The following is a 25,286-nucleotide window of genomic DNA, read 5'->3' on the forward strand; positions in this document are numbered from 1 at the left end:
AAAGATTTTATTGCTTTAATGGCTTCATTGGTTGCCCATTAAGACTCTCCTAAGTTTTCGACTTCGACGGAGTTGTGCTTAAGTGGTGGGGGCCCCCGAAAGGGGCGCTTTTTCGGTTTTCCAGTTATACCGCGTAAAGGACTTACCCTATCGAAAAGTGGTCTTCCTGATGGTTGAAGGGCATTTAATTCTGCATTAAATAAGACCAAATTCATATGTTTTGAACAAACCGTTCTCGTGCAAATGTTCGGCAAAGTAGAAAATATGTGTATAATTAATGACCCTCTCCACGTCCAATGGCTCGTTACCCGCAGGCTTCCAAGTCTTGAAAAGGAGCGCCTCAACCAGTGTAACCCTATCAAGGCATACGAGCTGGATTCGCCGATCCTTGTTCGTCCCAGCCGTTCCTTAACTGCGGTTGCTGCACCTCTTCCTGGCACTCACCTGAACGACTCTGTGTTACCTACTGTGGCTGCCCCTCTTCCTTGTATCCTCCTGCACGACTACGTTGCCTAGCCGTATGCCTGGTCTAAGGTTTGACGCCAAAAATCAACAACAACAAGTTCATATTAAAACGCTGAAGAGTTTTTTGATTGTTTGTTTGAACGCGCTAATCTCAAGAATTACTAGTTTGATTGAAATAATAATTTTTGTGTTGAATAGCTCATAAATTGAGGAAGGCTATAGGATATATACAATCACTCTACGACTAATAGAGCCGAAGCAGTAAAGAAAAATGTTGCAAGCACGGAAAATAGTATTTAACCCTTTTCTTGGCATTGTGCATTTAAAGATACGTTGACCAAAACAAAAAAATACGGGAGAAACCAAAAACTATTTCCAAATGTTTTTTTAATATAACGTTTGCCCAAATACTACAGATTGTGTTACACAGTATAGAATCGCTACAGGCTGCACAGATTTAACAGTAATATGCAAAATGTCAGGCCGTTGACAGGCGTCTACGCACCGGCTGATAATTTTTATTATTTTCGGTGTTTTTTTTTTAAAGAATATTGGTGATTATTTGTAGTAATATGGATAGTAAATAAATGTTTTTTGATGATGGTGCTGTTTTTTATCCCAAAACTTGTATAATTATTCTTGTACGATGCAGATTGTCCGAATGTATCTCTAAATGCACATTGTCAGATACGTAATAATTTACTTTCAATTTTGAATGTATCTTTAAAGACACATTGCCAGGTTCTCGTAGATTTTATTTTATTATTTTTTCATAGATTTTATCGCATAAAAATTGGATATGTTATTAGTTAGTAATACTTAAAGCTGTAAATTATAATAAACTGATGTGAGTTTTAATTCATTTACTAAAGAATCGTTGTTTTTTGGACAACTTAGTGCTGCAGCAACAAAATCAGGCACGCAAAATGCTGGTTATGTTTCCAAAATCTTGAACCAGGTCGAAAGTCAGTAGCGGTGACACTTCAGCTGATGAATAAGAAGCCGCATTTAGCCTCCTGATTCTCTTGGGTGGTTATCTTCCTACTCCAAACAACCCAAATCACCCCAAAAAGCAAGTAGCCTGTCCAGGCTGTCCAGGCTGCTGCATGCTTCTGGTTATAAAGCTGATGATTGAAGGATTTTAGCCAGTTCGACTGCTGCATAGTTTCCCTGAGAGTTTCAGAGATCCATTTCCGCTATCTTGCGTTTCCACTGTAAGTTGGATATCTAATTATCTTCAATCAAAGACATGAACACAGTTCGGTACCAGTTGGCATCAATACCCCTCATATTTCTTTAATGGTCTTGCAAGATTCCATTTTGTTCTATCTGCATTTGCTTCTCCTGGATGCTACGAGGGGTCTGAGGTTCAGGAGGTACTCCAACGACGCTGATGGAGTGGTTCTCATACATCCACATGCAGCTATACTTGCAAGGCGTTACAGACTTTGAAGTGTTTTTTTTACTTTGTTTTCAGTTTTTTGTAAAAGACATTTATTTTTTATTTTTCAAATAAGGAATAGCTTAACGTTTTGTAGTAATTTTCATTTAAATAACTAATTTCTACTAACAAATAAACCATATTTTAATTTACTACAAAGCTGGCAATGTGCACTTAAAGATACATATGTACTATATTTCCAAAACTACATACCTACCTAAGATTTTTTTTCGTATTTTTTACATGATTTTTACTCGTCATAAATCCAATATTTATAGTGTAAATCACAAATATCAACCAAAACCGTCGTTGCCAAGTATAGGGTTAAACTATTTTCACGCGTGCGAAGTTGATTTTGTGGCGTCGAACCTTGGACCAGGCATACGGCTAGGCAACGTAGTCGTGCAGGAGGCTGCAAGGAAGAGGGACAGCCACAGTAGGTAACACAGAGTCGTTCAGGTGAGTGCCAGGAAGAGGTGCAGCAACCGCAGTTAAGGAACGGCTGGGACGAACAAGGATCGGCGAATCCAGCTCGTATGCCTTGATAGGGTTACACTGGTTGAGGCGCTCCTTTTCAAGACTTGGAAGCCTGCGGGTAACGAGCCATTGGACGTGGAGAGGGTCATTAATTATACACATATTTTCTACTTTGCCGAACATTTGCACGAGAACGGTTTGTTCAAAACATATGAATTTGGTCTTATTTAATGCAGGATTAAATGCCCTTCAACCATCAGGAAGACCACTTTTCGATAGGGTAAGTCCTTTACGCGGTATAACCGGAAAACCGAAAAAACGCCCCTTTCGGGGGCCCCCACCACTTAAGCACAACTCCGTCGAAGTCGAAAACTTAGGAGAGTCTTAATGGGCAACCAATGAAGCCATTAAAGCAAAAAAATCTTTTGTAGGAATTATTTCCGAATTAATAAATTTTTGTGTTTAATTCTACTGGCCTATTAATAAACTCGCCTTGAATATTTGTGTTCCGGACAGCTTCATAAATTATCTGTACTAACAGGCTCACGTTAATTTCTTTCTGATAAAGCCTATGTTACTCGGCTATAATGTACCATTCTAATGGTGAAAGATTTTATAAATCGATCCTGTACTTTTTGAGTTAATTCGTTACAAACATACAAAAATACAAATCTACCTTCTTTATGATATTACATAGGTAATGACTGTACAACAAAGCTTATCATAGATAGTATGTTAAGCTTTGTTGTACAGTCAGCGTCAAATAGTCCGTGACACGTTTGTGTTGTAATCTTTTTGGGCATAAAGTACGGCCAACTAGCAGTGATACGAAAGATCGTTTACCTACCTAAAATACGAATGTCGAGTAGAGAATCTATTCTGTCTCTTCCCATCTTGTGTATTTGTTTTAATGCCCCGTTCTCCCAACAAAATATGTCAAAGTCAAGACGGGTTCGTCAACATTCGGGCATCCATTTTAGTATAGTTGTTGCAATTCTCGAGGGCGAATCTGTTACTTGTCGGTTCTTATTTTATTATTCCGATATATTTAAGTCTCTATAAAAAAGGGGGTAGGCCGTAGGCCTATTGCCATACACCGGGCACACAGTTTGTAAGGCAGAAAATGTATTAATTATTATTCTCGTTATTTAATTTTTTACATAGTACATATAATAATTCAAATTTTAACGAAAACAAAATTTAATAACACGTCTATTTTTTGGTTAGCCAGATATTTTTTAAAACTATATTGTCTACAAAAAAAAAGTAGTCTAACTATTAAAAAGTTACGCACCTCTGCTATTCCTAATGATCATGACATTGGGTTTATTCATCCAAGGTTTGTTTAAATTAGGTATCGCTACTCGTTGGCCGTACTTTAGTTTGTTATTTTGGGTGTCAAGTACTATTTGACGCTGACTGTAGGTACTGTATATGCTAAAAATGTAGATAAGTATATGATTATTTTTCGGTGGTTTGATGTCAGTAGTGGGTAGTTTTTTTTAATAAACATGCTCATCTCAATGACTAAACAAATAAATAAACTGACAAATACTAATATTATAAATACGAAAGTTTGTGTGGACGTATGTTTGTTACTCTTTCACGAAAAACCAACTAAACGGATTTTGATGAAACCTGACATTGTTTCTACATCAGAATAACATATCTAAATTAAATATATAAAAGGAGAAACTGACTGACTGACATATCAACGCACAGCCTAAACGGCTAAACGTAGGCACTTGAAATTTGGAAGGGACGTAGCTTAGGTACCGTAGAGGTTCACTAAGAAAGGAATTCCCGAAATTCCCATGGGAAATTAGCGGGAAAATCCTTTTGTATGAAAAATCTAAACCGCTTAAGTTAGACGCTGGAAATTTGGCATGCAGGTACCTTAGTAAACTTAAAGCTTAGTTACAACAGGATATTGCAAAATTCCCACGGGAACGGGAGTTAGCGGGAAAAAACATTTGTATGAGAAAATCTAAACCGCGTAAGATAGATGAAGGGGATAAAACGGGATCCACGCGTACGAAGTCGCGGGCGGCCGCTAGTAGGCTATTTAATGTAGTCCACGCGGGCGAAGCCGCGGGCGGCAAGCTAGTAGGCTATAATTTATAATGATCTGTGTCAAATTTTATTTTTACGCAGGCGAAGTCATAGTCAAGTTTTTCTTGACAATACTGTGATTCTGTTGTTTTTTCGTCTAGAGATTATTTTATTTATTATTCGGATCCGTCCATACACAGTTAACTTAAAATGTTTTGATGTTTCAAATACAATTAGATTTTCACGTAGTAAATAATACCATGCTATACCTATTTACTAGAAATAAGTATTCTTATTTCATTTAGCGTATAAGTATCAAAAATCATATCCGCTTCCTCTTATGCTATCGCATAAGCCCGAATAGTTGGCTTATGACAGGTACGAACACAGGCACTAACGACTTAGGGCTTGCGATTGGCAGGACTGGGCTATCACAGCGCATGTCTGCACACAAAGCAAAAGATCGATCGCCAGAGCCCACCGACTAAATCTGGTGCGTCATTCCTGATCTGTCGGTCGCACAGCTCAGGTTCTGCGGTAGTTCTTCAGAAGTGCAAGGAAGATACAAAAGGAACTCCTTCAAGATGGAAGGCGATGAAGAGAAGCGTGTCTTTTTGCTGTCGCAAGACGAGCAAAAGAAAATGATGGAAGAGGAGAACAACATATTGCGGACTCTCCAAAAGATTCGTAGGAAGCGTCTGGCCCTCCAGGTGTGTAGCCTTATTCCAGAAATGTATGTATACAGTTAAACAACATTGATTCTTTTTTAATAACAATTTTGTTACAGAGGGAGCAGCGCGAGCTGAACAAGATGAAAAGGGTCTTGATGAAGATCATGAGGGAGATTCCTGATTCGACGGTGCCTTGCGCTGCTTGCTCAAATAACCACGCAAGGGGCCCACACTCGGCGAACGCTCCCTACGGTTAGAGTGTCCTCCTCTAGCCTGTATTCTTGGTTTTACTAACAAGAAAAAATAAAGTAGTGAATCCAGTAGACATGAGTGGTTTTATTAAACCCTCATAAATCTATTCTCATCAGGAGCGGCCGGAGTTGCCAAGGCGTAAGTAAGGTAAGTAGATGCCAGATTTTTACCCAGATAAATTATCACGATGTGCTATTATCTACGTAGCATGAATACAAGCGTTGATAAAAGATCCAGGGAAAATTTGGATATTCTGTAAGTCTAAATGGACTAATTAGGCCAGGTTTTGACCGAGGCAAAACTGTCAATACCTGGCCTAATTAGACTGAGCGGTATTTTCCTACATATTTCGCCGTTTAAATCCGTAAGTATTACAGCGTTTTAGTATTTTTGGTTTTCTGTCGCTTTCTCCCATGCCTGCATCTCGCTATGTTTGAGGGGGACAGAAAATTCCTGATATACGAAAGCGGTGTCACGGCAAAAGCTCACAGTTTCGAAATAATTCCGAACTTTCCGCTTCAGCTCTGTCCCTTAAAATCGCTATTCTTATGCCTTAGACAGTGAAGTCGAATGCAGGTCTTAAATCAAGACAAATCAATTGATGGGTGGAAATGCACACAGCGCATGCGTGCTTCGATGCGCGGAGTGTTGTACTGAATATTGTCTGAAAGATTGTTTATAACCTGTTGTGCCTGTTTTTGTCAAAGTGAGCAATAAGGCCCCCTCGTGGGTACTGAGGTTCGGACAGTAGGTTTTATGTGAAAATATGACAATGCTGAGGGCAATAGAATGATTTTCAATCGTCTATTCTGGAAATGAAAGTAAGTACTCCTCTACTTAGGGTGATATTAATCAGTCCATAAAGTCAAAATTACAAATCGCTGGCTGTCTTTGCTTCATTGTTACAAACAGTGGGTAAATATTATAGGTAAAGTGTTCAGTGTATTAACATGACTCTCCTAATAAAAATAGCTACCAAATAATGTGGTCTAATTTCGTATCTTTACTGAGATAGGTATTTTGGCAAATCTTTTTTAATGATAAGTAACCTATAGACGATACGAGTATAACGTGAAACCCATTCATTAAAATAGTCCACGTATTAAAATATAAACCTGACTTGACTGTATTATGATGTTTTAAAATAAAGATATTAATAAAAGTATTTTCGTGAAGAAAAATTAAGGGTGGGTTGCACCATCTTTCTGTATTTAGAACAAACGTCAAAATTCTGTCAAACTCCATACACGATGTTCAGGTGGTGCAACTCAGCCTTAATAATTTTTAGATGAGGCAACTCTGATGGATATTCCCAGTCGCGTTTTACGCATGCTCAAGAGAGTTCTAGATGTATTTCATGCGATGTTCAGATTGGTTCGTCTAAATGGTTCTGGCATTGATCCGTGGGGAGCGGAAACGGTATAGGCCACATTTGATAAAAAAATAATGGAAAAAACCAGTGGGTACAAAGCAAAGCATTCGCTTAGCAATAATCCATATTTTAGGACTACTCCATGATAGTGTCGATTTTATTCGCTGAGACAAATTACTCATAAATTCGGCCTCGGACAAGTTAATGATTGAATTAGGCCATTGGGTGACAGTAAAAAACTCATTTATTTTTACAAGTAGACTTTTAAAAAGCACTTATACACGTTCCAGTATTAACTCTACCACTGCTTCGGGATAATAAATGGGCCAGTGCTGAATATTGCTTGTAACATAAAGTTGCTTAAAAAATAAGGAAATCAGTTTAGATGCACCGTTTTTTCAAGTTTTAATACTTTTGACTTTAAAAAATATTGTTTTCGCAGTAATGAAAAGTGACAAACCAACGTTAAAAATTAAGTGGTTAGTATCTTCAAACCTATAAATTGTTCTGTGATCTGTAATAAAGAACGTCATCCCGTATCCTCTCATGAAACCGCTGATTCTTATGACCGAACAGTACCCTTACAAGTAGTGTGAACACAGGCACTAAAGTCCTAGGGCTCGTGATTGGTTGGAATCGAGTTGGCAGGGCGCATGCGACAAAGACTCCCAACCGAGCGCTCCTGGCCGGCCGGCACAAAATCCGGGCCCGCGGTCGAGTTCACATCGCACCTTAGGCCCGAATTTTTGCCGATAAAACACCAATCTCCACACCAATTTTGAATTCCAACACGACTGTGCCGTGTCGCGAAATCTTTATCGGTGTGGTGATACGGTTTTTCGGATTTCGGGTTTGCCAGCGGAATATTGCAATTTTATTCTGTCGGCTAAAATTTGGGGTGCATAATAATTGCAGCCGGGTACCGCGCATGCGTGGGGACGCGGTGCAGGCATCGCATCGCGCCAGCCGCCGCCAGTCGGCACGTAAGCTCGGAACTAAGCGCCAGTGCATACTTGGTGCTTAGCTGCGGGCTTACTAAAAGAACCCTAACACACCCCTCCCCGGGCGGGCGGGTAGGTCTGCACAGGCCACGTGCTTGTGTGGACATACCCTGTCCTGTTTGGGGTCATTAATTAGATGCATGGGTGATTTTTTTATTTGTTTTAAATTATAATTTTTATTTTTTGGAATTAACAATAAATAACATGAATTCAAAATTATAATAATATCAAATAATTTCAATTATTTTTTATTTGAAGAAAATTTTATTTCTAGTTTAAATTGATATTTTTCATTATTTTATGAAAATATTTTTAAAATTTAATTTATTTTTTTGATTATTTCTAATTAATATAAATAAAATAGTGATTTCTTTTAGTTTTTGCTTTTCAAATGAAAAAAGTCTATTTCAGCTATAAATAAACCACAGTGGATTTATTTCAAATCCAGTAATTTATATACATAATTTGTTTTTAATTTATTTAATATCGTGATATTTTTAATCACTGTAAATGATATTTATTTTAATTATTTTTTTATTTTAATACTTTTTTTAAATTTTGATGCTTTATTTATTTCATTTTTTCATTTTAAAACAAAAGCTTTCTTTTTTCTCATATTATATTATTTTTATTTCATGTTACATATCATACTTTTGAGGGACTACAGCTCCTAGACTAGGCCAGTCGCCGTGCAAAATGAATGCGAATAGTGCGGTCTTGTTAACATCGTCTGCTTGATTGCGATTATTAGTACTGGTCTATAGACAGTCGATGATCGTCGTTTCGAGGTGTGTAGTGGTCAGCTGTCAATAAATCTCCTAATGTTTTATGATCGTGTGAAGTAATAACAATTATTTTTATTTAATTAAAACAATACAAAAAATATTTAAACGTAATACCTATGTATTATTTAAACTGTATTCTGAATTATGAATATTATATGTTGATTATTTTGACTTTACAATATAAATATTTTCAATACTTATGTCAAAGTTATAGTGCACCTAAAAGTTGACTGTGACTTGGTGTTGTCGTATACCGAGTGGTTTGAGTTAACAGATCTAAAATGTGGTGCTGTCAATATTATTTGGTAATTTCATCAGATCATATCGATGATAAACTATCGATATCAAGTCCGCCCTAGTGTTTAGCGCATGCGTAGTTTCTCCTATGCGGGGCCGCCATCGCGCGGCAAGCGCGGCAAGGAGGCAAGCTAAGCGGCTCTAGAGCTCGCAGCAAGGCTCCTGTTCGTAGCTCACATTCTTCACTAACCTCCCCTCATTATAAACTGCAGTTGACGTTGCACTAGTCATAGCTAGACTTCCTACTGCAATTAATCAAATCCAATGCAAGTTGACCGTCAAGACACAGTAAAGTAAGAATGCACGTTTTGTCGGTGTTAAAATAAATACATTATTTGGTTGAATTTGTGTTCTGATGGAGTTGCTTTAATTGTGGTAAAATAATAAGTATCTATTTAATGTGGATCCATTTGTTCGATGCCATTAAAACTTAAAACTCATTTTATTTTTGCAAATACTCGTAGGCTTTTAAAAAGCACTTTTACTTTGAAAGTCGATCGATTGCATTCGTGGCGATTATAATGAGTCATAGCGTGGCAAGTTAATGTTTGTCCTGAATTTTAATCGACCAACAAATTATCTCTACTGTTGTTATTAATTTCAAATATTTTTTTTCTAAATTCAGAGCGACTTTAAACGTTTGTGTTCTAGTAGGAAGTGACGCGTCACTTTATTTACAGCGAGGGCGTTGTTATTTCCAAGAGAGATTTCCTGGAGTAGTTGCTCCTCGAATAGACTCGTTACAAAATATATTCGAAATACATTTATATCCAAAATCATTTTCCAATTTGACAGCACAAGAATCGAACTTGAGACCCACTGTATTTAAACCTATTCGCCAATACGTAATCGAACGCAAATCGACTGTCTAATTTAAGGTATTTTCACTTCACTTCACTTTTATTGTAGGGATTCACATAATTTGTTCACGAGGACGGTCGAGGAGCGGTGACGCAGGAAGTCGCTCATTGAAACATCAACTGCGCTCGTTGTTAATAAAACGACGCATCAATCTAGAAAATTGTTTAATAAAACGCCAGCAATGTTTAGAAATTTTGTTTCATGTAAGGAAGGAACAAACTAATAAATTATGACAAAAATAAATGTGTATTAAATACAAAAAAATCGATCAAAATTTTAAATAAAATCTTAAAAAAAATATGATGAGAAAGTGGTGGTCAAACTTCGCTTAGCACTGCATTATTCCATTCGCCTTCGACCAGTCCCTTAAATAAAATCATACCCACATTTTCAAGCAAACGGCATAGGTACACGTATGTCTGTGCGTTGTTTAGGTCACCGTCGGAGTGTTCGCATCGTGCGCGCCACTTCGCTTATGGTTCAGTACTGGCGTACTGTATGACTGGCTCTGGGCTCTACTGCGGCATTCTCCTGTGTTCTATACTAGTCCTTGACTGTGGACATGCGCAATTGGTAGCTCTTATTGAAAAGACCCACGCCAAGCGGCCGACTTCATGTTAGTTTGAGCAAGGGGGGGCGTTTTTTGTAACGGATCCAGCGATTATGCATATGAATTTCCTTTAGCGTAAGTGTAAGTAGTGGGGTTAATAATATACACTAATACTTATGGAAGTCAGGGGCAATAAGGTAGATACTAGAGGAATTTAAATTAATTGACTCATTATGTGGCAATATAATGAGTTACAGTCCTTAATATGGTAGATGGATGTTTATTGGTAAAAACTGAGGGTTCTGATTTTATCGCTATCAAGGAACATTAAATTTGTTTAACGTAGGTAAAGTACTAAATTCTTCGTGAGATCGCTCCTCCTTTATCTTATGCAACCTAATTCCAGTCCGGAGTGCAGACGCTATTATCCCAAACAGATCTACCCCTCTGACGTGTTTGTAACCCCTCACAAAAGAGGAGGCCACCCCCCGGTGAGCCGTAACGTCTCATCCGAAACGACTCAGACTGCATCGCGCATCATACGTAGGTACTTTACAAATATAAAGTGCATACGACGCATGCGCGAGATGCGTAGAGCTGAAAATGGCAACTATCGATGTAACACATTATTTCATCGAATTAAGGTTTTAGAAACTATAGGTCGCACAGCAAGAGTTGACGCGATCAACACAAGCAAAGATTTATATCAGTAATACGTTTTGCGTATTCTGACTTATTTGTGTGATCTGTATTCTAATATTACATCACTAGCGGCCGCCCGCGACTTCGTACGCGTGAATCCCGTTTTCCCTCTAATTCCCGTTCCCGTGGGAATTTCGGGAATTCCTTTCTTAGTGCACCTCTACGGTACCTAAGCTACGTCCCTTCCAAATTTCAAGTGCCTACGTTTATCCGTTTAGGCTGTGCGTTGATCTGTCAGTCAGTCAGTCAGTTTCTCCTTTTATATATTTAGATTGTACTTGTTCGCCCAAACTTTTGTTACGCGACCTGTACGTTTGATGGTTAATAAAAAATATTATCATCATGTTTTAAGGTACCTATAGCCCTATTTGTATATTTAGGTATTCTATAAACACTCGCGAATAAATCGATAGTAAAATGTCCACTACTATCGATAGTTTTCCCATGCCTAGTCGCGGAGGCTGCGATTGCCGCAGACGCCTGGCTCAGTCCGGCAGTAAGCTCGGAGCTAAGCACACCACAGCTTGCTGGGGCTTAGCTTGGGGCTTACTAGAAACGATGATATACATCCCTGATAGTCGGGATACAGAGAACAAAATGGAATGTTATAATGTTCCGCAACAAAACACAAGATACAAGTATTGGTTTCGACTTTTTAACGAAAATATTGTATTTGCATGTATATTTTGAATGATATTTTTATTTTCTTCGTTTTAGTCGTATTTTATTTTTAAAAATCTTACCAAAATCAGTCAATCCTAATAATATTGAAATTAAATATTCGTTGCGGGGTTATCTGAGGTTTTTCCTTAGTTAGCATAATAATTATCAGACTGATAAAAAAGAGTTTGGGTTTTACCACGTTTTACCCATAACATATTTTATGTTTTCATTAAGCTTGAGAAATAACTTTTTGTCTTAAGAATAAATAATTAAACTTAAGTGTACAAAATACATTGCAAATTCTTTTTGTCGCGATCTAATTACGCGAAGTTTTGCCACCTATCCTTTAGGTGTCTCTGATGGTGTCCTATGTAGATATCGTAATTAAATTGTTCTATGATGGTTTCGACTGTAACGAGACTCTGATATCGTATTGTATGAGCCGCCATTTGTTTTCCAATAGAGGACCAACGTTGCATAATGTTTTAACGTGCTTTCAATGAAAAATGAATTGTACCGTGCTGACATAAATTTCAATTTGCAGAGTGCGGCTGCCACCTGGCCGGCACGCTGGGCGGGCTAGGCGCGTGCGATACGCGCAGCGGGCAGTGCTCGTGCAAGATGCACGTGGGCGAGCGCCAGTGCGACCAGTGCCAGGATGGCTTCTACCGACTGGAGAGCACCAACGTGTTTGGATGCACTGGTAAGTACGACATTCACGAGGTTATGGCGGCTTGTATCTCTCCCTAGTGCGCGTGCAAGATGCACGTGGGCGAGCGCCAGTGCGACTAGTGCCAGGACGGCTTCTACCGTCTGGATAGCACCAACGTGTTTGGATGCACTGGTAAGTACGACACTCACGAGGTTATGGCGGCTTGTATCTCTCCCTAGTGCGCGTGCAAGATGCACGTGGGCGAGCGCCAGTGCGACTAGTGCCAGGACGGCTTCTACCGTCTGGAGAGCACCAACGTGTTTGGATGCACTGGTAAGTACGACACTCACGAGGTTATGGCGGCTTGTATCTCTCCCTAGTGCGCGTGCAAGATGCACGTGGGCGAGCGCCAGTGCGACCAGTGCCAGGACGGCTTCTACCGGCTGGAGAGCACCAACGTGTGGATGTACTGGTGAGTACGACCACTTAGACGACCGGAAAGAAGGACAGGAAGAGTACTTGCCGACAGCTCAATGTGTCACATTCTCGGGATACATTACTGGAGATGCATGTTTAAAAACGTTTTGAGTTTTTAGTCTGTAAACTACAACGCGTAAAAATTCGTCTAAAATTCTAGGTAAATTGGTATTCGAATTGGAATTGTAATTATTTAAAAAACATTCTAGATTTAGACCTTGTACTTTGTCCTTGCCTCTCTGCTCATCTTTACTCTAATAAATCAAACAGATGATTCTAAATGGCGCAGACCATCGATTTTTCGTCGGCCGATAGTTTAGTCGGGCAGTTAATCAGTGTGGGCATGTATGGAAGTGCGCACATTACACCGATTTGATTGGCCGATTCTTCATACAATTTAAAATCGGACACAACTATCGGCGAACTAAAAATCGATGGTCTGCGCCTAGTCTTAGTGTTAGGAACACAGCTCTCCAACACGCGTGACATAATGTGTATAAGTTTAACGCCTCACCAACTGTTTCCCTCAGAATGCGACTGCGACGTGGGCGGCTCCATAGACAACAACTGCGACAAGCTGACGGGCCAGTGTCGCTGCCACTCCCGCGTGGAGGGCCGCCGCTGCGACCGGCCCATCCGAGCACACTACTTCCCAACCCTACACCAGTTTCAATACGAAGTGGAAGAAGGCCTGACTCAATCGGGACCGGTCCGATACAGGAACAGCGAGGAGGCCTTCCCTGGCTACTCGTGGAAGGGATACGTCGTGTTCTCTTCGCTCCAGGTGAGTAATACTTTGTTCACCATCTATTGGTCAGGTGTTAGACCAGGACTTCATAGATCAGTACCGCTGCTGCGGCTCCTAAACCGAGCGCACTACTTCCCAACCCTAGACCAGTTCCAGTATGAAGTGGAAGTAAGCCTGACTTAATCGGGACCGGTCCGATACAGGAACAGTGAGGAGGTCTCCCTGGCTACTCGTGGAAGGGATACGTCGTGTTCTCTTCGCTCCAGGTGAGATAATACTTGGTTTACCATCTATGGGTCAGGTGTTAGACCAGGACTTCATAGATCAGTACCGCTGCTGCGGCTCCTAAACCGAGCACACTACTTCCCAACCCTACGCCAGTTTCAATACGAAGTGGAAGAAGGCCTGACTCAATCGGGACCGGTCCGATACAGGAACAGCGAGGAGGCCTTCCCTGGCTACTCGTGGAAGGGATACGTCGTGTTCTCTTCGCTCCAGGTGAGTAATACTTGGTTCACCATCTATTGGTCAGGTGTTAGACCAGGACTTCATAGATCAGTACCGCTGCTGCGGCTCCTAAACCGAGCACACTTCTTCCCAACCCTACACCAGTTTCAATACGAAGTGGAAGAAGGCCTGACTCAATCGGGACCGGTCCGATACAGGAACAGCAAGGAGGTCTTCCCTGGCTACTCGTGGAAGGGATACGTCGTGTTCTCTTCGCTCCAGGTGAGATAATACTTGGTTCACCATCTATTGGTCAGGTGTTAGACCAGGACTTCATAGATCAGTACCGCTGCTGCGGCTCCTAAACCGAGCGCACTACTTTCCAACCCTACACCAGTTACAGTAAGAAGTGGAAGAAGGCCTGACCTTAGGCTAATCTTTTTATAACAACTGCCAGATAGATGGTTGATTAGGAATTCATAAGACAGTGCTCCTGCTGTGACCAGTTGGACAGAAAATATTCACTACAAAATAGGAAAAGCTTAGAAGAGAAACGAAACGATCATGGTTTTATAAATGGTGCATGTGATTCAAATGAAACAATCTCGTGTCCACAGAACGAAGTGATAAACATCGTGCACATCTCCAAGTCGTCTCTGTACCGCATGGTGCTGAAATACGCGAATCCCCTGCGAGACCCCGTCATCGCCTCCATTATCATCACCCCAGAGAGCGTCGTCGAAACGCAACAGAAGTATGTACCTTTATAAAACCTTGCTACAGCTCAGAACCTATAGGAAAAGATTGCTTAGGCTCTATGAACTAAGAAACTTTTCACGCCAGCGTTTTTTCAGGCATTTCATGGCGAGGCGCAATCGTACAGTGAACTTGAATTGTATAGTATAAAACCTTAGTACAGCTCATATACCACCTTCAGTCCAGTGCTTACTACATAATGGATATTACATGATAAAACTCGATCTCTAAGGCTGGGTTGCACCGTCTTACTTTAACCTTAACAAACGGCAAAAGTCTGTCAAACTCCATACAAAAAAACCAGTTATGGTTATGTCACGGTTAAAATAACGTGCAACTCAGCCTAAGACACCCTGCAGACTGCAGACTCTTTGTCGGCCGATAGTTTGGTCGAGCTGTTAATCTGTACCTTGAAGTTTCTATTTTGTAGGTACGATCTGATCAATTTGACCAGACAAAAAGGGATACCAAAACCGATCAGTTTATGCAAAAGGCCATCGTGCCATACGGTATCGAAGGCCTTTTCTATGTCAAGTAAGAACATTCCAGTAGACTGTTTGATTTGAACATTGTGTGGAAGCGCGCACATTACACCGATTCGGTATAGTTCGTTTCATTCACGAAGACGCGCCCCACCAATTTTTGGTCGAGGGAAGCGCGGGGTGCGGGGAGTTTGATCCGACAATTCGAACGTCATTATTGTCGTGTGCGTGTGCACTCATGAATGATTTAGCGTGTACCGATAACACTCAAACATTAGCGGAAGAATGGTGGGGCACGTCTTCGTGGATGAAAAGATCTATAAGGTCACCTCCAAGGTCAAAGACAGATGAGATTTAAAGGACAAATAAAACATCTTAAATTAATTCGTTTTAGATAATACAACCATATTTTTAGAATGCTAGATTTCGAGATTTTTTTATGTTATGTCGAGTGAACCCGAAGTGCTCAGTGCGGTCCGGAGGCATGGCATCGATCGTGCCAGACAGTGCATTCGTGTACAAGGACGTCACGTCCAGCAGCTTATGTAAATAATGTGAAAATATTACATTTAGTTTGTTAGGAAAAGTAAAAACAGAAACTAGTCTATTTTTTTTTGTTTTAACTCTAGGGTCCAATTTTTCTAATATAATTAGATGCCCTATTAAAATTTCGTCTGTCTTTTGGAGGTGACCTTATAATATACACTCAACATCAAATAAATCGCACCTCCCGCAACAAGCACTTTCAAACGTATGCATCGACGGGAAGTGTCCCACCAATATTGGCACCATTTAAAAGCCTAGTTCTAAGCTTCATTTCATTAAAGGAAAGATTTTTACCCCAAAAATTAATGCGTCTTCAGAAGGATACAGAGTCACTTCTTCAAAAAATAGGCTATTACGCTTTAGCCAACTTTTATGGCTATAAAACTGTTAAGTTGGGATTAATCGGCATACATCTGTTAAAGAAGACACGTGTGATCATTATTTGGTTTTATAACCATACAATTTGGTCTAATTGATCCCAGAGGTGAGCCCAAAGTGAGGTCTCTTTTCAAGTCACATTTATGGTATATGATAATCATTTATTTAGAAATTAAATGTGTTTTTCTTTAAGGATATTTATTGGGCTTTCAAATAACACTAATATTGTTGGGGCACCATGATTGTGTCAGAAGAAAATCTTTAAAGTTCGCGTCGCGGAAGGTGCGGTTTATTTGATGTTGAGTGTAGTCTGCGGGGTATCTAACTGTTTCCATATTCCCCCATCAGATTCAGCGTGCTGCTCCGGCCCACCATGAACCCGCAGCTGATCACGGTGTCGGGCGAGAAGGACCTGGCGCCGTCGCCGCTCGTCATGAACCCCGGCAACTGGACCGTCACCTTCAAGACCACCAAGGAAGTCATGATCGTGAGTAACTCCTGTAATCATTACAGTAAGGGCTTGTTCCCACCGGCAAATCCCGTTTTTAGCAGGAACTGTTTTTGCAGGATCCAGTTTAGTAGTATACGTGTACTACATATTAACGTTCACGCGAACATCCCATTTGCAGTGTACCGCAAAAAACCGATCCGTTCGAATTTGTAACACATTTCAAACACATTTATGTTTTTTCACACGAAAGTCCTTTTTTGAGGGATCCTGCATTACTAGATTGCCGTGGAAACAAGCCCTAATGGTATTATGAAACCCTTCTCCGAAAATTAAATCACGGTAGAGCAACCCAACAATCATAATAACAAAACCTAATATTTATCAAGCATAGCATACTGGAGCTCTGATTCTACTTTCCAATATTTTTTCCCCAGGATTACTTCGTTCTGATCCCAGAAGCATACTACGAGGCCACAGTGCTGACTAAACTGGTGGACAAGCCTTGTGTGGTCGGCGACCAGAGGCTTTGCCGACAGTTTGCGTACCCCAGCGTTCAGGGAAGACCTGCTGCGGAGCTGGTCACGCCGGTCACGCTCTACGTCGACGACAACATCGTGAGTCACACCAGTTACCATAGAACAAGCTCAGTGTAGTGATTATCAGAGACTTGCCCTGGGTTGCACCATCTTACTTTAACCATAACAAACGTTAAAAGTCAGTCAAATGAAAATACCGTTTTAGTTTAGTTACGACTAAAATGAAGATGGTGTAACTGAGGTTTAATCGTCAGTTTGCTTGCTCAGTCAGAAGATTGGCGATTTACTCACAGGCTGCAAAAAAGTACAAAGCTTTTCTAGTAGATAAACTTAAAGATTGTCAAATTATAAATATTATTTGTAGAAAAAGTAGGTTCTTACAAAAGCAAAACCGAATTCTTACTTTTTTAAATTCAATACCATCCATCAGCATCAATTCATGAAAGAAACTACTGCAAGATATTGATCTCAAATTACAATTTGTGCATTCCTTCGCAGCAACTGCAAGAGCTAAACGCAGCGCCAAACACAATTCCGCTCCTGAACGACGACCAGCCCGAGTTAGAGTACAAACTGACGATCGAGCAGCCCGGGCCATACGTGCTGCTCATTGAATACGTGACGCCCATCAACCGCAGCGCGATCCCGTCTGAGGACTATTCTAACGAAACCAACCTATTCACGCCCAAATGGACGGTCACTGTACGGGTACAGTCTGGTGATGCGCCTGAGACGGCGGCCATTGCAAACCTCAACGAATGCCCTTACGCCACCGCCTGCAGACAAGTCGTGGTCGACAACATAGCCAAAATCAACGTTTTCAATCTGCAGAGCGAGGAGAATACTCTTTATTTGGATGTAAGTTGTTTTTTTAGTAATTTAACATCATTTTTTTTAATCAACAAGTGCCTGTGTAGGTTCCTGCGGTGGTGGAACGGGGTGTGTTTTAACGTCAAATGCTGCGCCGCAGTTATATCACTGCAACGCTCCTTCACGCCTCAGTTTTCAATCACTATTTAAGAGGTGTCATATAGGCTAGATGTAATATCACATCTGCTTTATCTTACAGGGCGAGAGAGACTCACTTACAGGCATCAAGGCGATCATCGCAGTACCAGAGGACGAGTGGCACCTGGACCACATCACGCCGCGCCCGTACTGCCTGCGCCGCGCCGGCCGCTGCGAGCCGGCCGTGTTCTCCGCAGCTGTAGACTCTAAGAAGGTGAGAATACGGCTCATATTCCAGCGGAGACAGGCATCATCGCGGTGACCGTACTGCCTGCCTGTGTTCTTCGCAACTGTAGACTCTTGGAAGGTGAGAATACAGTTCATATTCCAGCGGAGAGAAAGCCGCTCACGGGCACCAAGGACCTGGACCATATCACGCAGTTCCTGTTGTCGTGTGCCGACAAAGTGTTCCAATTTGACCAATATACCGACAAAAAACTCGACGATACATGATGGCTGGTGGTGGCTGCAAACCAGTGTTGTGACTTTTTGTAACATAATGATAATGCAATGAGATATTGAAATTGTCTTATTGCAATTAGACCCCAAAAAAAGTATAAAGTAGTATGTCCGTTAAGCTAGCACCCGTAACACTAGCATATTAATTGCTTACTTTGGGGCTAGATGGCGCTGTGTGAAATTGTCCAAAGATATTAATGGGCATCGCAATGAGGGTTTTCGCGAATGAAAGATCCGCTAGATGGCGGGACGTGGATGTGGGGTCTGACTGCTGCGTGATTGGTGGATTTTGACATATCTGTCAATGTTATGTCAAAAATAACCAATCATGCAGCATTTGGACCTCGCGTTGAAGCTGGCAGTTCAGTCGTCTATTACTTCTTTCTTCGTATTTTTTTCACATCCCTTTGTGCAAAACTAAGTTAGGCCAAAACTCGCCACTTAACCGGTTGTGTGCAACGTATAATAAAGCGGTGGCTGGCAACCCAGACACAGACACCGGTCTTGACGTTTTCGGTGACAGCCTCCCTAAATTTAAGTCAAAACTCAAGCCTGTATTCGGAACGACTTAGGCACCGAACAAAATGAACAATTACTAAATCCTTTATATTGTTCGGTGCTTAAACTCTAAACTCTATTCAATTGATTTTTGTTTTTACTAGTGTATAATTACCCTAACATGGCAAAAAGAAATGCTGTGTATACCTGTAATTGAGGTCATATACGTATCATGTGTTAAACCATGTTAAAATGTATGAATATTATGTATGTGACTTTGTTGGTGTACCTAATAAATAAATAAATAAATTTTTTGCTACTGTTACATGTATGTATGTCGTGCAGGTGGAGATCGAATTGGGCACGGGCGGCGAGCGCGACGTGCGGCCTCCCGTCCAGGACAACGCCACGGCGGTGGTGTACCTCACGCCCGACGCCGACCCCGTGCAGCTGGGCTTCAAGGCGGCCCCCGGCGAGTACATGTTCATCGTGCACTACTACCAGCCGGACCACCCGCGTGAGTGCTCCCTGCTCCAGGTGTCAAGGGTCCTACCGCGGCCACCCATCCGGGACGACGCCACCTGACGCCCGACGCCGACCCCGTGCAGCTGGGCTTCAAGGCGGCCCCCGGCGAGTACATGTTCATCGTGCACTACTACCAGCCGGACCACCCGCGTGAGTGCTCCCTGCTCCAGGTGTCAAGTGTCCTACCGCGGCCACCCATCTGGACGACGCCACCTGACGCCCGACGCCGACCCCGTGCAGCTGGGCTTCAAGGCGGCCCCCGGCGAGTACATGTTCATCGTGCACTACTACCAGCCGGACCACCCGCGTGAGTGCTCCCTGCTCCAGGTGTCAAGTGTCCTACCGCGGCCACCCATCTGGACGACGCCACCTGACGCCCGACGCCGACCCCGTGCAGCTGGGCTTCAAGGCGGCCCCCGGCGAGTACATGTTCATCGTGCACTACTACCAGCCGGACCACCCGCGTGAGTGCTCCCTGCTCCAGGTGTCAAGTGTCCTACCGCGGCCACCCATCTGGACGACGCCACCTGACGCCCGACGCCGACCCCGTGCAGCTGGGCTTCAAGGCGGCCCCCGGCGAGTACATGTTCATCGTGCACTACTACCAGCCGGACCACCCGCGTGAGTGCTCCCTGCTCCAGGTGTCAAGTGTCCTACCGCGGCCACCCATCTGGACGACGCCACCTGACGCCCGACGCCGACCCCGTGCAGCTGGGCTTCAAGGCGGCCCCCGGCGAGTACATGTTCATCGTGCACTACTACCAGCCGGACCACCCGCGTGAGTGCTCCCTGCTCCAGGAGTCAAGTGTCCTACCGCGGCCACCCATCCGGGACGACGCCACCTGACGCCTGACGCCGACCCCGTGCAGCTGGGCTTCAAGGCGGCCCCCGGCGAGCACATGTTCACACAATAAATGATTTTTTTTTATCCACAACGAGGAAGCTCTTGGCCTGTATCTCACCTGATGGTAAGTGACGATTAGGCCGAAGGTGGAAGCTAGCTTCACCCGGAATCCTCAGCCACGGAGGAACTGGCTATCTTACCTCTAACTGCCGGAACACAACAATGCTGTTAACATTGTTGTTATGGCGACAGACTTAGGTAATATGATGGTAGCTAGCCAGGCGGACTTAGAACAAGCCCTACCACCAACCAAACCGAACAGAAAAATCTGCCCCCAATGGGAATCGAACCCGGGACCTCTGCGTCTGAAGCAGGTGGTCTTACCACTAGACCACATAGGTTAATGAATGATTGATTGATTGCACTACTACCAGCCGGACCACCCTCGTGAGTGCAAGCTCATCATCATCATCTCAGCCATAGAACGTCCACTGCTGAACATAGGCCTCCCCCAATGCTTTCCATGTCGCCCGTTGGAAGCGGCCTGCGTCCAGCGCCTTCCTGCTACTTTTATGATGTCGTCGGTCCACCTTGTGGGTGGACGTCCCACGCTGTGTTTTCCGGTACGCGGCCTCTACTCCAAAACCTTGCTGCCCCATCGGCCGTCAGTTCTGCGTACTATGTGCCCTGCCCATTGCCACTTAAGCTTGCTAAGCTTGCTTGCTAACCCTGCAAGTGTGAGTGGCACGCCATGAGTGGACGCTACTTGTGAAATGCCCTTTACTCTAGCAAGGCTGCTCAACCTTTTGAAGAGTCGGGCCAAACGGTGGATTCAGACGTTAACGACGGGTCACTTACATTTCCGACAGCTAACTTCAGAGAGGTCATAAAGTTTGAATCAGACTGTACTATGCGCGGCGGGATTTTTGGTTTGGTGCATATTTTCAAACCATACTAGCGCGGGCCACTTAAAATTTTTTTGCGGGCCTGGAGTTGAGAAGCCTTGGGATCACGCCTTTTAATATAAAATTGCGCAAAAGTACATTTTACGTCAGAATCGTTTCATTAATGAACCTGGGTACTGTTTTCCACCACTGATCACCTTATTTCATTTCGCAGAGAGCAGCCTCGACGTGACACTGACGCTGGACGGCGTCAAGCACGACGCGCTCATGACGGTCGAGCACTGTCCGTCCAACTCGGGCTGCCGCGCGCTGCTCAAGCTCGCCGACGGCCGGGACTACTTCCCCGTCAACGAGAACGTCACCATCGCCTTCCAGGTATGACGTCACTGCTGTCGCAGCAGTCGCGATGGGACGCTGACGCTGGACGGCGTCAAGCACGACGCGCTCATGACGGTCGAGCACTGTCCGTCCAACTCGGGCTGCCGCGCGCTGCTCAAGCTCGCCGACGGCCGGGACTACTTCCCCGTCAACGAGAACGTCACCATCGCCTTCCAGGTATGACGTCACTGCTGTCGCAGCAGTCGCGATGGGACGCTGACGCTGGACGGCGTCAAGCACGACGCGCTCATGACGGTCGAGCACTGTCCGTCCAACTCGGGCTGCCGCGCGCTGCTCAAGCTCGCCGACGGCCGGGACTACTTCCCCGTCAACGAGAACGTCACCATCGCCTTCCAGGTATGACGTCACTGCTGTCGCAGCAGTCGCGATGGGACGCTGACGCTGGACGGCGTCAAGCACGACGCGCTCATGACGGTCGAGCACTGTCCGTCCAACTCGGGCTGCCGCGCGCTGCTCAAGCTCGCCGACGGCCGGGACTACTTCCCCGTCAACGAGAACGTCACCATCGCCTTCCAGGTATGACGTCACTGCTGTCACAGCAGCCTTGACGTGACGCTGACGCTGGACGGCGTCAAGCACGACGCGCTCATGACGGTCGACGCAATCCGGCTGCGGCGCGCTGCATAACTAATAACTTTACAGTATTATTGTTTATAACCCAGAGTAACATACAGGCTATAATTTATTACGATCTGTGACAAACTTAATTTCACGCGGTCGAAGCCGCGGGCAAAAGCTAGTACTTAGCTAGTATTTGTCGGCCGTTTGATGTAGTGGTTCAGAAAGGACTACTATGCCGAGAGGTCCCGGGTTCGATTCCCGGTCGGGCAGAAATTGAAATGATGAATATTAATTTCTGTGACGGGTCTGGGTGTTTTCTATGTATAATATGTATGTATTTACAAAAACAAAAAAGTATTTAAATATGTTTATAACCGTTGTCTAGTACCCATAGTACAAGCTTTGCTTAGTTTGGGACTAGCGGCGCAGTGTAAAATGTCCAAGGACATTTATTTATTACTAGCTGACCCGGCGAACTTTGTTCCGCCTTAATGGCAATAAATAAGCAGAGTTTTTTTTTAATTTCGAACGGGATAAAAAGTGTCCTATGTCCTTCTCCTGGCTCTAAACTACCTCCCTGACAATTTTCAGCTAAATCGGTTCAGCCGTTCTTGAGTTATAAGTGGAGTAACTAACACGACTTTCTTTTATATATATAGATTATTTATTTATTATCCCTATACGAGACCAAAAACCAAAAGGGGGATTTCTAGTAACTTCCATATTTGCATCGGCGATTTAAAAACCCTTTTCATCTCCCCAGGGCGCAGACACTAAAGGCCTCTGGCTAGACTACGTACTCGTGGTGGCAACTGGAGACTACACGGACTCCGCGCTAAAGGAGGCGAACGTCCTAGACTACACGCGCGAGTTCATCGACACCTGTGCGCTCAACCATTACTACATCAACCCTAACGACACAGGTCAGTTATTTATTTATTTATTTTATGGAAAACAAACAGCATATATGTATGATTAATAGATGAGGCGGTTAAGATCAAAAATGCCTTACATAGTTTTCACAAATAGCATATCAAGATACAATCCAAAACAAATCATTTAGCATGCAGTATAACTACAATATATGAAAAAAGTTAAAACAATACAGAAAATACCTACTAAAGCCATACCAAAATAGCAGAATATTAAGCAGTAAACAGATACTTCAACTTTTTACCGGGAAAGTGCTAAGTAGTGTCGCCAAAGAATTCTTTATTACTTTGATTTTTGAAGTAGTTTGGTCTCACAATATGAAAAAGGTCAAAATTTTTAGAATAATTACTGTTAAAAGTTTTGAAAACTCTGTTAAAGAAGGAATTGCGTCCATAATTAGTGGTACATGCATCAACGTGAAGTCTAAGATAATTATTATCTCATCTTTATACAGAGGGCTTAGGCGGTTATCACACTGCGCCGCGCTCCGCCGCGGAGCGCGTGATTTCATATAAAAAATCCCGCGCGCAGACGCGTTGTCAGTGTTGTGCCGCGCGTGTTTTCTATACAAACTGAGGTACTTGCATACAATGATTAAATCTGTCGTCCCGCGTACCGCGGTGGAGCACGGCGCAGTGTGATAACCGCCTTAGTGTGAGTTTACATCAAACCTCCTCACTAGTGAGCGCTTTAAAAAAATAAATGAAAATTTTAGTTTTTGAAAGTTTCCGCTAGGGGCGCTGTACAATCCGTCATACATTTAATGTCAATTTTTCGCGCTCACTAGTTCACTTCGTTTGGTGTAAACTCGCACTACGCCCCCAGCTTGTCTTCTGTTTACTTACTATTTCTTTCTCTATTCTAATTTCGTTGCGGGTTCAATGACAGTGTAACTTCACCTGAAACAAATTGACCTTCAATGGTTAAATTCAAATTCAAATTCAAATTATTTAATTGCTCTAAAAATAGGGTAAATACATAAGTGGTGTTAGTATTTTATTAAAAGTGCATTCCTATTTGGCTAATGTCAGTTAGCATGCAAATTACAATTGATCATAAAATAATGTCGATTAATTACATAATATTATATTTATTTAGATTTTACTCTCAGCGAAACTGCACATTCACATTACATGTACATGTACTTACATTCTGGCGTCAGTGGGAATGGGAAATGGGCATGGCTCCATAATATCTACACAGTAAGGCGGGTTTTAGAATCGCGCTGACCGCTTGCTGATCGTCGGCGCTGACAGATCAATATGTATGTAATTGAAGGGAACGTTCCTGAGTGACGCTGATCGCTCGGTGCCAACGGTTCATACATTTCGGCTGTCAGCGCTGACGATCAGCGTGCGTCAGCGTGACTCTAAAACCAGCCTAATGGGAAGTAATCTTCAACTCGAACTCTTTTTTCTTATTTCTCCACTCTCTTTCTTCCGAGTGCAATGAAAATTTAATTTTCACCCAGGTTCTAAATTACTAAATTATTGGTGTTTAAATTTAAGGTCCTTCGCACAAAAGTGATGGTAACAAGAATTAGAAAATGTCCCATCTTGCTATAACATAATCTTCATCTGTTTTCCAGGCTTCTGCCGCGACGCGATGTTCTCCATCACGGCTGAGTACAACAGCGGAGCCCTATCCTGCTTCTGCGACTTCATGGGCTCAACTGAACTGGAGTGCGATGTGTTCGGCGGACAGTGTCCTTGCAAGCCCAACGTGGTCGGCCGGTCCTGTACCGCCTGCCGCACTGGATACTACGGCTTCCCCGACTGCCGGCCTTGCCACTGCCCGGCTACCGCTATCTGTAACGAGGACGGTCAGTATTTCCAGTTTAACCATCACTGCTAACTGAACAGGAGTCAGATGTCTTCGGCGGACAGTGTCCTTGCAAGCCCAACGTGATCGGCCGGTCCTGTACCGCCTGCCGCACTGGATACTACGGCTTCCCCGACTGCCGGCCCTGCCACTGCCCGGCCACCGCTATCTGTAACGAGGACGGTCAGTATTGCCAGTTTAACCATCACTGCTAACTGAACTGGAGTGCGACGTCTTCGGCGGACAGTGTCCTTGCAAGCCCAACGTGGTC

The 25,286-nt window shown here is 43.1% G+C and overlaps 1 protein-coding gene across 1 annotated transcript in view; it reads left to right on the forward strand.

Moving 5' to 3' along the window:
- LOC135087096 (laminin subunit alpha) overlaps nt 1-25,286 on the forward strand; it is a 168,891-nt gene that overhangs the window by 55,640 nt on the left and 87,965 nt on the right. Inside the window, exons 15-25 of the mRNA XM_063981937.1 lie at nt 12,134-12,292; nt 13,249-13,502; nt 14,531-14,667; nt 16,424-16,562; nt 16,961-17,140; nt 17,561-17,920; nt 18,132-18,284; nt 19,373-19,544; nt 21,516-21,676; nt 23,025-23,184; nt 24,783-25,016. Coding sequence (XP_063838007.1) covers nt 12,134-12,292; nt 13,249-13,502; nt 14,531-14,667; nt 16,424-16,562; nt 16,961-17,140; nt 17,561-17,920; nt 18,132-18,284; nt 19,373-19,544; nt 21,516-21,676; nt 23,025-23,184; nt 24,783-25,016 — 2,109 coding nt within the window. The remainder of the gene's footprint in view (nt 1-12,133; nt 12,293-13,248; nt 13,503-14,530; nt 14,668-16,423; nt 16,563-16,960; nt 17,141-17,560; nt 17,921-18,131; nt 18,285-19,372; nt 19,545-21,515; nt 21,677-23,024; nt 23,185-24,782; nt 25,017-25,286) is intronic.

The sequence above is a fragment of the Ostrinia nubilalis genome, chromosome Z (genome assembly GCF_963855985.1).
Source record: "Ostrinia nubilalis chromosome Z, ilOstNubi1.1, whole genome shotgun sequence".
Taxonomy (NCBI): domain Eukaryota; kingdom Metazoa; phylum Arthropoda; class Insecta; order Lepidoptera; family Crambidae; genus Ostrinia; species Ostrinia nubilalis.